Source organism: Elaeis guineensis, chromosome 1 (assembly GCF_000442705.2).
Source record: "Elaeis guineensis isolate ETL-2024a chromosome 1, EG11, whole genome shotgun sequence".
NCBI lineage: Eukaryota > Viridiplantae > Streptophyta > Magnoliopsida > Arecales > Arecaceae > Elaeis > Elaeis guineensis.
The window spans coordinates 162,239,440-162,253,952 of NC_025993.2; the positions used below are offsets into that span (position 1 = coordinate 162,239,440).

The 14,513-nt window shown below is 45.4% G+C and overlaps 1 protein-coding gene and 1 pseudogene across 3 annotated transcripts; one reads left to right on the plus strand and one right to left on the minus strand.

The window, feature by feature from the left end:
• The first annotated feature begins 5,412 nt into the window (after nucleotides 1-5,412).
• Nucleotides 5,413-10,748, plus strand: LOC140852795 (myb family transcription factor RLI1-like). 3 transcript variants are annotated; one of them, XM_073246355.1, is made up of 9 exons: nucleotides 5,413-5,555; nucleotides 5,976-6,218; nucleotides 6,356-7,287; nucleotides 7,445-7,655; nucleotides 7,762-7,838; nucleotides 7,916-7,955; nucleotides 9,766-9,820; nucleotides 9,975-10,044; nucleotides 10,153-10,748. In XM_073246355.1, exons 3-9 carry the CDS (start codon nucleotides 6,634-6,636, stop codon nucleotides 10,372-10,374), a joined length of 1,329 nt encoding a protein of 442 aa, XP_073102456.1. In that variant the 5' UTR covers nucleotides 5,413-5,555; nucleotides 5,976-6,218; nucleotides 6,356-6,633; the 3' UTR covers nucleotides 10,375-10,748. The 3 variants fall into 3 exon arrangements, with proteins under 3 accessions (XP_073102456.1, XP_073102458.1, XP_073102452.1); XM_073246357.1 differs by having other exon boundaries at nucleotides 5,976-6,116; XM_073246351.1 differs by lacking the exon at nucleotides 5,413-5,555 and having other exon boundaries at nucleotides 6,100-6,206.
• Nucleotides 10,749-11,919: 1,171 nt separating this feature from the next.
• Nucleotides 11,920-14,255, minus strand: LOC140852797 (glucan endo-1,3-beta-glucosidase 8-like; annotated as a pseudogene).
• Nucleotides 14,256-14,513: the final 258 nt, after the last annotated feature.

The following is a 14,513-nucleotide window of genomic DNA, read 5'->3' on the forward strand; positions in this document are numbered from 1 at the left end:
AGAGGTCTCAGACCTCAGGGGCAGGAGGTGGAGAACTCGGCGCGGGTGGTGCGACTGCGGTGGCGGCGGACGAGGGGCCGGCCTCGTCTTCAGACTCCTCAAGAAAGCCGAGATCGAGTTCGGGGTATTTGCTGGCCACCTTCTCTTGGCAGAGCTCGAACCCCTTGGTGAACGCCTCCTGGCCGAACTGGACATTCAGGTCCCTCATCTCCGCGGAGGCCTTGAATTCCTCCACCGTAAGGGCCCTGGCCTCCGAGACCAGGACCGGAGTTTGCTCGACCAAATGGGCGACCTCGGCCTCCGCCTTCCTCGCCGACTCCTCCAAGATCCGTCTCTCCTCTTCCCGGGCTTGCCTTTCTCTTTCCAGGGCCTCCTAGAGGGCGACTACTTCGGCCGTCTTCGCTTGGAGGCGAGCAACCTCGGCTTGGCAGCGTTCCTCCGCCTGAAGGAGGTCCCACCTCATGCGGCTCGTCGCCTCGACATAGGCGAAGAGTTGGTGCCCAATCTGCAAGGATGGATAGAGAATTACGACAAAGGCCGAGTGACCGTGTAAATAAATATCCGCTTACCTCGAGGAAGGACCCCAAAGAGTCCCAAGCCCGCTGCTCAGGATCGGCGCGGTCGATCCTCTCCACGACGTCGGATAGGATGCAGCCGTCGAGCAGCCGCCTGATCAAGTCCCTATCGTTGAAGGGGTTCTCCGATCCCTCCTCGGAGCTGACGGACTCGTCTGCAGCAGCTCGGTGGCTACTCGCCCTGCGAGCCACCGATTTCCTCCTCCTCCCCGTGGCGGGCACCTCCGTGGGGCGAACCCCCGGAGCGGGGGCCCCAGTCGGCGGGCTCCTCGAGGAAGCCCGGGGAGCCACTGGCTCAGCATCTGAAGGAATGTCGATGGCCGGGGCCGCCTGGACGGGCGCAGCCAAGCTCGTCTCCTCCGCCCTGGCCCTCTTCGCCGATCCGGAGGCCACCGCGCCCTTTCTCTTCTGAGCTCTCATGCCCCTGGCGAGCATCCGCGTTGCTTCGGCGTCCATTGCTAAAAAAAAAAATGATGAGAAAAGAAAAAAGGAGAAGGAAGAAGAAAAAAGAGAAAAAAAGCAACACCGATCAATCAAGAGTCAAAAAAAAAAAAAAAAGAAAGAAGAAAGAAAGAAAAAGAAGAGAGTGGGAAGGAAAAAGAGGTAAAGAGAAGAAGAAGAGGAAGGCAAGAAAAGAAAAGATAAGATGAATACTCGCTGGATCCTGAGGGCTCAGGCCGATGTTGAAAAGAAGCTGCTCCCTCAGAAGATTAGGAAGGGAAGGAGCGGGATAAGTTAGAAGCTTCTGTGCGGCCTGGAGGTCGTCCTCCCCCAGGCTGGGAGCCCGGCGGGCGGAATCCCTCAGAGAACCCCAAGGGGGCAGGCCCAGTTCCAAGGTCGGGCAGTGGACGAAGAGGTATTTTTCCTTCCAATTGTGAATCGAAGAAGGGGCGCCCTTCAGCAACCCCTTCTTACCGAACTGGGGGGAGAAGTACCACCAGTCCTTCGCCGAAGGATGGCGTTTGAAGGTATAAAAATGCCTAAACAAGAAGAGGGACGGCTGAACCTCGACTATGTCGCAGAGGGAGAGAAACCCTATCAGAAACCTAAAGGAGTTCGGGGCCACGAAAGCGAGAGAGATGTCCAAGAAGCGGAAGAAGGCAGCGACAAAGGCAGGAAGCGGAAGCCGGAGTCCGGCACGGAACGCTTCCTGATACAAACAGAAGCGACCGGGAGGAGGAGTGCTGGCCCGGTCAGAGGGGCCAGGTAGCTCCAGATCGTACTCCGGAGGAACCCCATACCGAACCCTTATCAGAAGGAGTTCCTCCGAAGTCGTCGAACATGGAATAATGCCCGGTGCGAAAATCGGGCGAGGCCCAGCCCTGGATGCGGGTTCGTCCGCAGAGACATGGACCTGGGGGTTTGAAGCAGAAGAACTCTCGAAACTGCCGGGAGCAGAAGAGCCAGAGGACATTTTGAGTAGTTTCGAAGGGAGGATCTAAAAGACCCTAAAAAGACGGACCGAAAGGGGAACGAGAGGCCGAAGGCTAACTCGGAGGGAGGCACAAAAGTAACGGTGAGAGGAGAAGCCCCTAGGCAGTGAGAGGAAGGTTGGCACTAACCTATATTACTCTGAGGGACCTGGGGGACGAGAAACAGGAGGCGCCTACGGCTCGAGAAGACGCTCACTAAAGCAGGGCTCTCGAAGAGAAGACAGACACCAGCAAAAACTCAGGAATGGAGTAGGACGCCTAAAGGAGGGAGGACGGGTTTAAATAGACCCTGGGATCCGGCGCCATAATGATCGCGAATCCCCCAGGCCAGTCCGCATCCAACACGTGTCCCACTCCCCCTGGCAGACGGCTAAAAGCGGCTGACGGTTGGCAGGATCATAATTGCGCCGTACCTAGGCCAGAGTACCTGCGGGATTTTCGAAGCGTCCCCTCGTACCGCTCCAATTCGAAAAGACTCCGGCACACGCTCATTTAATGCCAAAATATCTGGAGACGGGAGTGCGCAGGATTCGAAGGGACGGTTCCGGCTGTGCCCATCTCTCTCTGTACTTCCTTCGTTTGAAATCCAAACTCGGAAGTAGGGGGACTGGTGTTGGGTATAAAATGTCCACAGCCGAAACCCTCAGCGGAATCGACTACAGGACAGCTCCGCCCGGACTCCTACGGGAGCCGGGCTCTGTCACCGACAACTCCAACGGTTACGAGCAGGACAGCTCCGCCCGGACTCCTACGGGAGCCGGGCTCCACCGCCGACATCGACAACAGGACAGCTCCGCCCGGACTCCTACGGAGGCCGGGCTCCATCACCGACAACTCCAACGGTTACGAGCGGGACAGCTCCGCTCGGACTCCTACGGGAGCCGGGCTCCGCCGCCGACATCGACAACAGGACAGCTCCGCCCGAACTCCTATGGGAGCCGGGCTCTGTCACCGACAACTCCAACGGTTACAAGCGGGACAGCTCCGCCCGGACTCCTACGGGAGCCGGGCTCCACCGCCGACATCAACAACAGGACAGCTCCGCCCGGACTCCTACGGGAGCCGGGCTCCGTCACCGACAACTCCAACGGTTACGAGCAGGACAGCTCCGCCCGGACTCCTACGGGAGCCGGGCTCCGCCACCGACATCGACAACAGGACAGCTCCGCCCAGACTCCTACGGGGGCCGGGCTCCGTCACCGACAACTCCAACGGTTACGAGCGGGACAGCTCCGCCCGGACTCCTACGGGAGCCGGGCTCCGCCGCCGACATCGACAACAGGACAGCTCCGCCCGGACTCCTACGGGGGCCGGGCTCCGTCACCGACAACTCCAACGGTTACAAGCGGGACAGCTCCGCCCGGACTCTTACGGGAGCCGGGCTCCGCCGCCGACATCAACAACAGGACAGCTCCGCCCGGACTCCTACGGGAGCCGGGCTCCGCGGCCGACATCAACTACAGCACAGCTCCGCCCGGACTCCTACGGGAGCCGGGCTCCGCCGCCGACATCAACAACAGGACAGCTCCGCCCGGACTCCTACGGGAGCCGGGCTCCGTCCTCAGCGTCGACCGCTGGTAAGTCTCGTCCGGACTCCTACGGGAGCCGGACTTCGCCTTTGACTTTAATTGCAGAGAGACTTCGCCCGTACTCTTATGGGAGCCGGGCTTCATCCTCGACGCCAACGACTGCAGCCGCAAGCAGACTCCGCCCAGACTCCTACGGGAGTCGGGCTCCGTCCTCAACAACGACTGCTGGCCACCATAACGGCCACGATCCTGCTCCACTTCCTGTGGCGGATTCCGCGCAGCTCCATCATTCCCTGACAGGTTGCAGTAACCATCGCAGCTCTGTTCCACTTCCTGTGGCGGATTCCGCACAACTCCACTACCCCCTGGCAGGCCACAATAACGGCCACGAACCTGCTCCACCTCCTGCGATGGATACCGGGCGATTCTCCCATCCGCTGGCAAGTCACGACAACGGACGCTGCTCCACTTCTCGCAACTGATTCCACGTGGCGAGCTGCGGTGATAGCCACGATTCCGCTCCACTACCCTTCGCAATAAATTTTTCCTGACTATGGGCGGCCCACGACCAGACGGTTACAGACGTCGCCATCAATCCGTTACCTCCTCCGCCTATAAAAAGGGGGATCCAGATACGTTATTCTCTAAGCTCATTTCTTATCTCAAAACTCTGCTAAATTCTCCGTTCGAGCACTCCATTCTTGTTGAGGCAGAGAACTGACTTGAGCGTCGGAGGGTCTTGTCAGAGCAACCCCACCTCCGGTTTAGACTTTCTTTGCAGGTCCCGACGGCGACCGCGGCTTCTCCGACTCCAGCTTCTCCGGCGCAAGTGGATTTTTGCACCAACAGGTTCTAATGCTCATCCAGTCTTGGTCTTTACCCTGCCATCCACATAATAAAAATGTAGAAAATAAACCCTAAAGCTAATCATATTCTTGCTGGTAATTGTCACTCCAATATTCTTAAATCCTCAATAGTCAGAAATAAGGTTGTTATGGAACCATATTGTATCAATACACGATATATCGATAATGTGCTCATACGCTTATTGAGAGTGAGAAGAGGAGGGGGATTGGTAGCATGACTGATGAGAGTGCCGGGCAAGGGTGATCGACTGGGTTGACAGATAAAGATGTTTGTGAGTGCATTTGGTGAGGAAGATTGGGAGTAATGAAGCGATGGGGATGATTAGTGAAACCGCTTAGGGTCAATGGCTGCAACATTGGTTTGAATGAGAGGTCTAGGGTTTCAAAGATGAGAAAATTAGAGAAATCAAGACTTGTAGCGTTGGGGGATTGGTCCGGCTCAGGCGTACCAGATAAAATTGTTACAAATTAATCGGTTGTAAACGGTTTGAACTGAATCTGAATATCGACTCGATTCCACATTCCTTTGGGCATTGCAGGCCTTGCATCACTCCTTTTGCCCTCTCACAGTCTTATGCTCATCCGAATGATGATGGAAATGTGTAGATTAGAATTATAAACCAAGTATTGATCCCTCACATCTTATCCGTTATTCCTTCTCCATCTCCTGAGAATATTTATCGCTAACAGGTCTGGCATTATGCGAACCGCGACCACTTTTTTTTTTTTGGTTTTTTGGGTGAGAAACCGCTGCCACCCCTGAAGCACAATTCTCTCACTTTACCCAAAAAAAAAAAAAAAAAAGCACAATTTCTGACCGCGTTTGCATCTGTACTACCCTGATCCCCGAAGTACGAATAAAATACAGGTGGGCCCTACAATCCTATGAAAGAAAGGACACGCGTCCCAGTGTCTGTGCGCTATGTAGCAGCAAGTCAACCAAGCAACATGGGCCCCATATGCACAATCCCCTCTGCCCTAAAAAAGGTAAGGGAACACAGAATTCTTATATTCCTCCGCGGAACATCCTAATTTTATCGGGGCCCCCGTGGGGCTTGGGCGGCGCTGCTGATATTCCGGGAGAGCGGCCGATGGCTTGGAGATTCCAAAGCGCCAGAACTCAAATCCCAAAGACTCTACCAGAAATGAGAGGTAAGAACATTTATTTCCTTTAACCAGTCTCCTACTCCTTTTACCGTACATCCCCCCGCCCCAAAAAAAAAGAAGTTGATTAGCATCAACTTCACAATATGGGAACGAATAAAAAACGACTTTCACCGGGTCATTTGGTTCAAAATTCAATTTTTGGGCTTTTGTCGTTGGCTTTTTTAGTATTTCTTGTGGTCACTATTTTTTTTTTTTTTTTTATCAAAGGAAAGGTATTGTTATGTTTGAGCTGCCTCGCTGTCCCTTATCTGTTCGTTTTGGATTCGCATTTAGATATCAATATCATATACCGGCGTGAAAGAGAGGGTTTTTCTGCTTGGTGCTGATACACACAAAGCTGTTCCTTATACTTGGTTTTTGTCTCCACGTATTGAGATATTTTTGGATCCTTTTACTTGGTTCTAGTGCTTGAAGAGAGAGGCCCACTTCGTTAACTTCAAATTCTCGGGGCAAATTGGAACTTTTGCGACTATAAATGGCTGGAAGAGGCTACCTTGTTCTTTTCTGACTTGTATTTATTAAGCCTTGCCGCGATTCCATCTTCAGGTAAGAAAAGGCTTCCTTCCATTATTCTGAACTTGTGCTTTTAACTCCGTGTTTATCAATGTCTTCTTCTGTCAACTCGCTATCTGGATGGTAAGTCAATTGGTGAGTTTTGATCATCTCTAATCCACCGCTCTTGTTTGCGTTCATGTTTCACTGTCATGTTTTTTTTTGGTAAATTTCTTGGTTTTGGGTTATCTTCTTGTTTCAGTTAAATCATTCTTCATCTCTATCCATCGTAGGAATAAATGAAGTGGACTCAAGATTTTTGAGTATTATTCTTCTCTTGTGCATGAAGTCTTGTGGAATATGAAGCACACTAGCTCTCCAAATGGAACCTTTGGATTTTGGTAGCGTCGGCTGCTTGCCTCCCTTTTTGGTGCATGCATGTTTTGTCTGGCTTCTGCTTTAAATTTGATGAGCAAATTGTGGTGGCGTTTGTCCTTGTTCTTCTGAAGTTGTGAAAAGTAGTAGTTGTTTACAAGATCTCTGACTTTTGATGGTCTCATATTGTGCTTAAATGGACATCCAAAGGATCAACTTCCATCATCGCAAAGATGATTCATTAAACAGCTCTTCTTTTGAACTCCCAAACCCTTCTTGTGGAAATTTCAGTTCTCAGCAGGCATTCAATACGGGGTTTCCTTTCCAGACCTCATTACTCGATTGTAGTCCTCGACACTACGCTGCCACGTCCTCCGATATGTCCCTTCCCTCCGAGAGAGGCTCACCGCAGCCTGGCTTCGTGTATCCTAATCGTTCTGCTATTGCTCCTAATTGTGTTGGATCAACACCTTCTGCCTTTTATGCTGCTGAACGTTTAATGGGTTTTCCTCCATTGGAGCACCACTTTGGCACCCCTCCAATGCTGTCGAAATTGCCAGGGATTCACTTGGAAGCTTCAACCAATAGTCCTTCAGAATCATATATCTGGGTTGATACAGGGAAGCAGAGTGATTTTGGTCCCAAGTCCAGGGATGCATTAGAATCGGTCACGAAATTTCCTCTGCAAGAAAATATAACTTCTGGATTTTCTGATAATACAAAAAGATTCCCATGTGGAGATCATCAGGAGATTGAGCTTCAATCATTGCTGCAAAGCAATCAAAGCAATGGGTATTCCACTTTGGACTCAAGGCACTCATATTCACCTCGGGGGATTCATGATCCTTGTGTAAGTATTTCTATTTTTGGTAGACCCTGTGTAAGTATTTGCATGATAGAAAGGTATTGTTACAACATTTAGAGATGCTTCTTTGTGCTTATTCAATTGTTCGACAGTTTTCTACTGTAAGTTCTTAAATTGTTTGATGGTTCGTTCTTTCATAAAGGTTGGATATAATCTATCAAATGCTTCGGTGGGAAAACCAAGTTTTCAGTCTGCAACCAGGAAACAACTAGCAAAAACTTCAGTGGGTCTCCCTGCTACTCCTACTGGTACTTCATCTGGAACATCTGTACCCAATAAAACACGGATTAGGTGGACCCCAGATCTCCATGAGCGGTTTGTCGAATGCGTTAATCGCCTTGGAGGCGCAGAGAGTAAGTAGTCAAAGTATAGTATGTCACTGGGGAGTATGCGGTTGAGTCCTTTTCACACATCAAAAGTCGAAATGGATTCTGACATGAACTGGCTTACTGTATGCAGAGGCAACTCCTAAGGGAATTCTGAATCTGATGAATTCAGATGGATTGACCATATACCATGTCAAGAGCCATCTGCAGGTAATTCTGTTAGATATTGATGACTTTTATATTTGTTTCAAATTGAAAACTAGGCATTGTAAACTATGTTTATGCAGAAATACAGGATTGCCAAGCACATGCCAGAGTCTTCCGAAGGTAAATTTTTTATCCTGCTGCCTTGGCAGTAGCTTCAAATTCATTGAAAAACCTTCTGGTTAAGTGAGAAGATGGTGTTAAAGCCTTTTATAAATCATATACAAAGTTAAAAAGATTATAAATCACAGAAATGACTTTATAACTGTTATATGAGATTTAAAAAAAATATTGCAGGGGTTTATAATGTAATTGAGTTATGAAGTCATAGGCACGTACAAATGAATTTGCAGTTCATGTTTATTTATGGAAATTGACATGAACAGCATTGTGTCCTTGCATGAATTCACTTAAACTATTTGGGTAATAGGGAATTATTGAATTCCATCTTCTTATGGCTAATAAACCACTCACCTACAACTATTTCTCTGCTATCTTTTTTCTAAAGATGTCAGAGGATTATTGTGCTTTCTAAATGATTAAGTTGGCTGAGGAATTGTTTTGTCCTTCCAGGTTGAACATTCTACAGGTCATGGATATATGGTTGTATAGTTTGGCTTTGTTTTTGAAATAACTGGGGCCAAATACTGAACATCATGCATGTTGCAAAAAATATGACATCAATTTCCATGTAATGTTTAGAAACTCCAATTCTATTGTGACCATACAAAGTGTTCAATTCAACACATGCACATTGAGGGTTATTTATTTAAAAAATAAAAAATAAAAAGAAACAGATCAAAAACAAAGAAAAGAAAATGTAGAAACCAATTTAGGAGTTGTAGGTGTTCATTTGTCCTTTTTTTCTTCATTGAGGTGCTTACATGTACACGATGATGAGACCATGCACTTATCACCACTTGTTTTGACAACTTTTTGATGCTCAATGCTAAAAATACGAGATTTTCTAAGAGTTCTGTAAATAGCCTCAGAAAACTACCTGTCATAAGCTTGTCATCTTTGGCTTGTGTTTCTTTTTTGTCCTTTATTTTTTCAGTTACCTCATCGACTGACTTGAGCATCAGCCAGATCAATGCTTTTCCAGTGATTCGTTAAGGAATCTTCACATTTGGCTCTGTAGGAAGCCTGTTTTATTGTTCTTGCATTAAGTTTGCTGTATTGCACTTGCTAATAATTAATTCTAGAAGGAAATGATCCCAAAAGAATCAGCCAAAAATATATCTTGACGCCAGAGTTTATGTATCCCTGAAGAAAACAAAGGCTAGCCCATCCTTATGGCTCAAAGTTTCATTTTACCGGTCAAGACCAATAGCTATTTCATCTTTACCATTAATTTTAAACTGTTAATATACTGCCAATCCTGTTCGCTTCCAACAAGGTCCAAGTCAATTAGAGTTGAATGAATCAAGTATTGCTCTTGTTCGTTCCTTTATGATGTGTCAAGGAAACTTGTAAGATTCTATAATTACAAATTTGACAGACTGCAGACAGTCTGTGAGTAGATTCTAAAACTTAATTGTTTGAGAAAAGCAAAGACATTGAATAGGTTAATCAGTACATTTTCATGGTGTATTTAGTAAATCTAGTCCAATAACATTATCACATTCAATCAGTTTCTGGACCTCTCGTGTCTCAGGACTGCCTTGGGTTTTGGATGTTTGAAAAAATATCGATCACTCTTATACACTTCCAATAGTAAACATTCATCAAAAAAGATCCAATGCTTGTCTAGATAGTCATTTTCCTTGTTTCTCCACTTGGACAGAACATTTGATCATTAAAAAGAACCTTTTTCATGTGCTTTGGCATATAGTTAGTGTGTGTACAACCATAACAAATTCATCTTTTTCCTTTAACAGTTTTAGTAAATAATTTCCTGTTGTATTTTGACTATATTTCCTAATATTTGCAGGCAAATTTGAGAAAAGAGCCTCTGTAAATGACATGCGACAGCTTGATCCAAAAACGTACCTTCTGCTGACATTATTTCTTAAAAATTTGTTAAATAATCAAAACATCATTTTCTTTTCATATCCTGAGATATATCATTTTTATCAAATATTTGACCTTTCATTTAGCTCCAACTACATTAGGTAATTTGAAGTTACCATACTTTTCCAGTGGAATGCAGATCACGGAAGCATTGCAGCTTCAACTTGATGTTCAGAGGTGTCTTCACGAGCAGCTGGAGGTACACTAATTTTCAGCAATATAGCTTGACCCTTTTTTTCATTTTTTGGTTCATGATTTTGTTTAGGTGACAATGTGACTGTTTTTTTTCTTATGCTTCTTTTACCAGATTCAACGAAATTTGCAATTGCGAATTGAAGCACAAAGCCGAAAGCTTAAGCAAATGTTTGAGCAGCAACTCAAAGCAAATGCAAACCTCACTGAGTCTCAAAACTTGGAGGACCTGTTTCCAGATGAGCAGCCATTATCTCTTGATGATGATGATAATGTTCAGATACTAAATGTTGAAGATGGATCTCAAAATACCAACTTTCCATCAAAAATTAGTTAGCTTTAAGATTGTCTCTGGTTGGATGTCATATAAGTTGAAGTTGGAGGTGTGAATCAAAATATCAGTTTTATAACTCAGTGAAATTGATCAGAAGCCTCCTCAAATAGAATTGTAGTTTAAGATAGTTGTCTGTTAGCCGGTTTTCTAAATGATGAAAAGTAGCATGAAGATTTTCAGTAACTTGATCAAATGTCATATGCTGCAAGACTGACAAGGAGAAATGCCAAAAATAAGATCCACAAATTGTCTTCAGATAGCAGCATGTGGATGTACGCATCTTGCTTATGTAATCTATGTCAATCACTTCAGGATATTGTTATCACATTTTTAGTTGGTTGCGAATTTACTAGACCAAATTTATTAGTTGTCCAAAAGATTCGACAATCCTTTTCTTTTATCTGGTTAACCTTTTGTGCTTTTCCAGAGTTTCTCCATTGTACATAAAGGTTAATGAGTGAGAATGTCTTCATAATATTTATCACAGCATCATTCTTCTGTAATCTAAGCAATTTAATCTAAAAAATATTGTTTTACAATATAATTCACCCTCACAAAAACCTTTTTTTTCTTTGGGACTGGATAATTTGGTCATCTTTGCTGGCGGAGAGGTCCATTCCAAGAAGTTTTCTTTCTAGTCTACTAGTAGCATGAGCAAGTCTCCGAGAATTATTTTATAAAAGGTAAGTCTCCAAGATATTGAGGCCAAAGGAATCCAATTTATGTAAGACCTTCCAGAAACTTCGGTTAAGGGACTGGATTAATTGGTCCTTCCAAAAACTAATGTTGCAACTCCAAAACTCATTGATGCTGAACTCAGAAAAACAACATGGAGACTTGGGGACTGTAACGTTCCAACTGTTGTACAACAGGCTTGCTGGGACTTTTGCCTTCCAATACAATTTTTGACATTTCATGGCTTTGAATTATGATAGCTACTGAAATAGTTATCAGCTAGAGGGATTTAACTTGTTCCAGTTTCTTGCTAGGTTTTGCCACATCATAACAAATAAGCCAACGATACATTTAAAACCAGAGGCTTTTCTTCTCCGCTTTGTCATTGAAACTGACTCCTGGAAACGACTTGAAACGTTTTGGAGAATTGCTTGAGCACTGGACGATGTAGCTTGATCATGCAACTAGCATCATCATCTTTCAAGACAGCATCAAAATTAAGCAACTAAATATATGTTTCCATCTGCTGATAAACTACTGAAGTCTCAAATGGCCTCAAATGTAGGTGGCGTCTTCTTGATGAACAAGTTTACATGGCTGATCATTTTCCAATACATAGACCAAATTTGATTTTCCTTTTAAGATAACGAGTCCGAAAAATTAGTTTTCAAGAATAACAGAGCTCTATGTGAGAATATGAAGTTCCAGACCAAGTTTTCCTCTCCTTCTACATCTGCTTTCTTTGGTACTCTTAAGGTAATCTTGACATGATTTTCAACTCATGTGTACTGAGAATTACATCTAATCAATGAGAACTGTAAAAGCAACAGCAAATCCAAACTAAGCATTTGCTTTAAGGCTACCACCCTCCCTCTTACAAGAAAAGAAATGCTGAAAGCCCTCCGAGTATAGCTACTAACAGATCCAACACTCTTCTTTCTGGTGCTGCCACCGAACTATAAGCAATCATCACCGGGAACCGGCACTTCTCGTCGCTTGGATCCTCATCAGTTATCATTGCCAGGTCGGAGAAATCACAGTCACCAGCCTTCTGGTTCCTCACCTGGTAGTACATATTGAAAGCATAGGACGCATTCCCACGAAGATCCAAATGATTGCAGCTTGATCCATAGCCGAGGGAAGTGCAATCTGAGAAAGTACAGGCAAAATTGATGCTTCCTGGCAAGCTGGTGAGGTCAGTAGCGTCTGGATCAAGAATGCACCATCTTCTCTGCAAGTACTTCACCCCATGAGCACTCATCAGATTGTCATCTTCTTCATGACCTGATAAGTCCAATTCATACTTTGGCTTCCCGTCGTACTCGAAGATTCCCCAGTGCCTCTCGAAGTTACCCGGTGCTATGCTCTTGGCATCTTCATCAATAAGACTAAATAAGTAGACATCAATATTGCTTCCCTTCCTTGCTGGGGTCCCCATGCCGCTCATCAGATGTTGAAGCAATCCTTGGTTGAACTCTTTGGCCATTTCCGTGTTTGCATTCTTATCTCCATCGTCGGCCAACCGACTTCACCCACTATGATGGGCATGTCAGGGTAGCCGGCCTTCTTCAAGGACCAGACCAGGGTGTCGAAGTTGGCATCGAAAACATTGGTGTATACTGCGTCGCCGTCCTTGATGGTCTTGTTGGTGCTTCAAAGAAAGCAAAGTCCATCGGGAAGTGATAGTCGTCATAGAGACTGAGGAATGGGTATATGTTGACAACAAAGGGCGCATCATTTCTGAGAGGAATCGTATGATTTGGATTGCGGAGTCTCGGATGTCTGAACGGAAGTCACCTGCAGAGGGATGGATTTGATCCTGGAGAGTTGTATATATCTGCATTGAAGGGGACGGTGGCTTTGATACGACCTCCCAATCCAGCATCATTGAGGGCTTTCTGAATGTTCATCAGTGCTGGCAAAGTGAGCTCTTATAGATGCCTTGTTATGTCTGGAGGAAGGGCTCATTGTCCTACTGCCACATATCTGCAACGTTTAAATTTGGATTGCGCTAGCTTCAAACCTCATCGAATTAAATTGTAACCATAGAATGGTCTCCATGTTTGGTAGCTGTTGGCAATTAAATGACCAACTGCAAGTCCTTAATCAGATACATTATTACTTCTTCTTCATAACCAGTGAATTTATTAGGAATTCTGTTTTCAGTCGTTAAAATAAGCAAAAAAAATAAAAAAAGAATCAGAGAACAGATATAACAATTTGAACTAAGTTCGTAACCCACTAAAGGGATTGACCCTAATAAAATTATATATTGAAATAGTACTTCGTTATCGAAATGGGGGGTCCCAAAGCAAAAGAAACACTTTCAATGAAAACTAAGTCCGAAAAATTTGGATGAAACACCTTGTAAAATATCATAAATAACGCACAAACGGTTCTCGCAAAAAAATTTAGCACTTGCAATTAATAAGAACAGGAAACCCCGCTTCAGCAAACAACAGAGAAAGCCTAAATCAGATGTGGTACTAGAGAGTCCCAGTCGAGAAAAGGGGAAAACGAAAAGACCCAGCAAGTATGCAAAAGTGTCCATATTTGAATCGGCTGAAGGTCATTCAGGAAACCACAACCTCAAGCATTCTAAAATGGTCCAAAGAAGAGCATCCTTCACTAAACAATGCTAAAAAGTAATTGGAACAGAGCGAAAGAAACTCATTTTGCACACGACCCAGAGGTGCTCAATATCTAACTCTAAACAGCGAGAAATGGACATCAAATTAGAACTCATTAATGATCAAAATCTGAATTTAAACCAAGGAGACAAAAGTCATCTCAATTGAGAAGAAATATTAAAGAAAGAATCCAATGTAGAATGCCCCTAACGATATCGATTCAGTTAAAAAGAGGAACAAAGAAGAACAAAAGAATCCAATGAGCAAGGAGGAGGAGAAGGAGATATAGATGCGTAGGAATCAAGGACGAGACTACCGACCTGATGTTTACGCCGCCTGTGTAATTCCACGAGGTGACGTTCTCATCCACCCAATCCACGGCGGCCTGGGGATCGCCGCTCAGACCCTCAAGCATGTAATTTGGTATCGCGACCATCACCTCGATATCGGTCCCCGCGAGGGCCGCGAGCGTGTCGGCATCCGCGTCGAACAGCTTCACCTTGTCGAAGCCGTGTCGATTAGCATCCTGACCACCATGTCCGATGGGAGCTGGTGAGTCGCCATCTTCCCCCAGTTCACACCGACGCCATGACCCTTGAAGAAGGCCATGCCAATTACTAGAAAAGAAGCAGAGGAAAGACAAGGTTGCTGCTGCCATTTCTCCCTTCCTTCTCTCTCAAGAACCTCCGTTAATGACGTTCTTTTTGTTCCAAGTTTAGTCTGAGTGAGGATTTATAGTGCGCGAAATGTGGAGTTTTAGCTTTTTCTTTTTCTTCTTCCTTCCTTACTCTCTGTTTTCTTGATTCGTTTCAGTCGTTGATGTGGCGCCAAGGGTCG

What these genes read in the sequence shown, in the direction of transcription:
- LOC140852795 (XM_073246355.1), top strand. Translation starts at nt 6,634, where the DNA reads ATGGACATCCAAAGGATCAACTTCCATCATCGCAAAGATGATTCATTA. An exon ending in GGGGGATTCATGATCCTTGT is followed by an intron (nt 7,288 to 7,444) that starts GTAAGTATTTCT and finishes TCTTTCATAAAG; the next exon opens with GTTGGATATAATCTATCAAA. An exon ending in GTCTTCACGAGCAGCTGGAG is followed by an intron (nt 10,045 to 10,152) that starts GTACACTAATTT and finishes TTCTTTTACCAG; the next exon opens with ATTCAACGAAATTTGCAATT.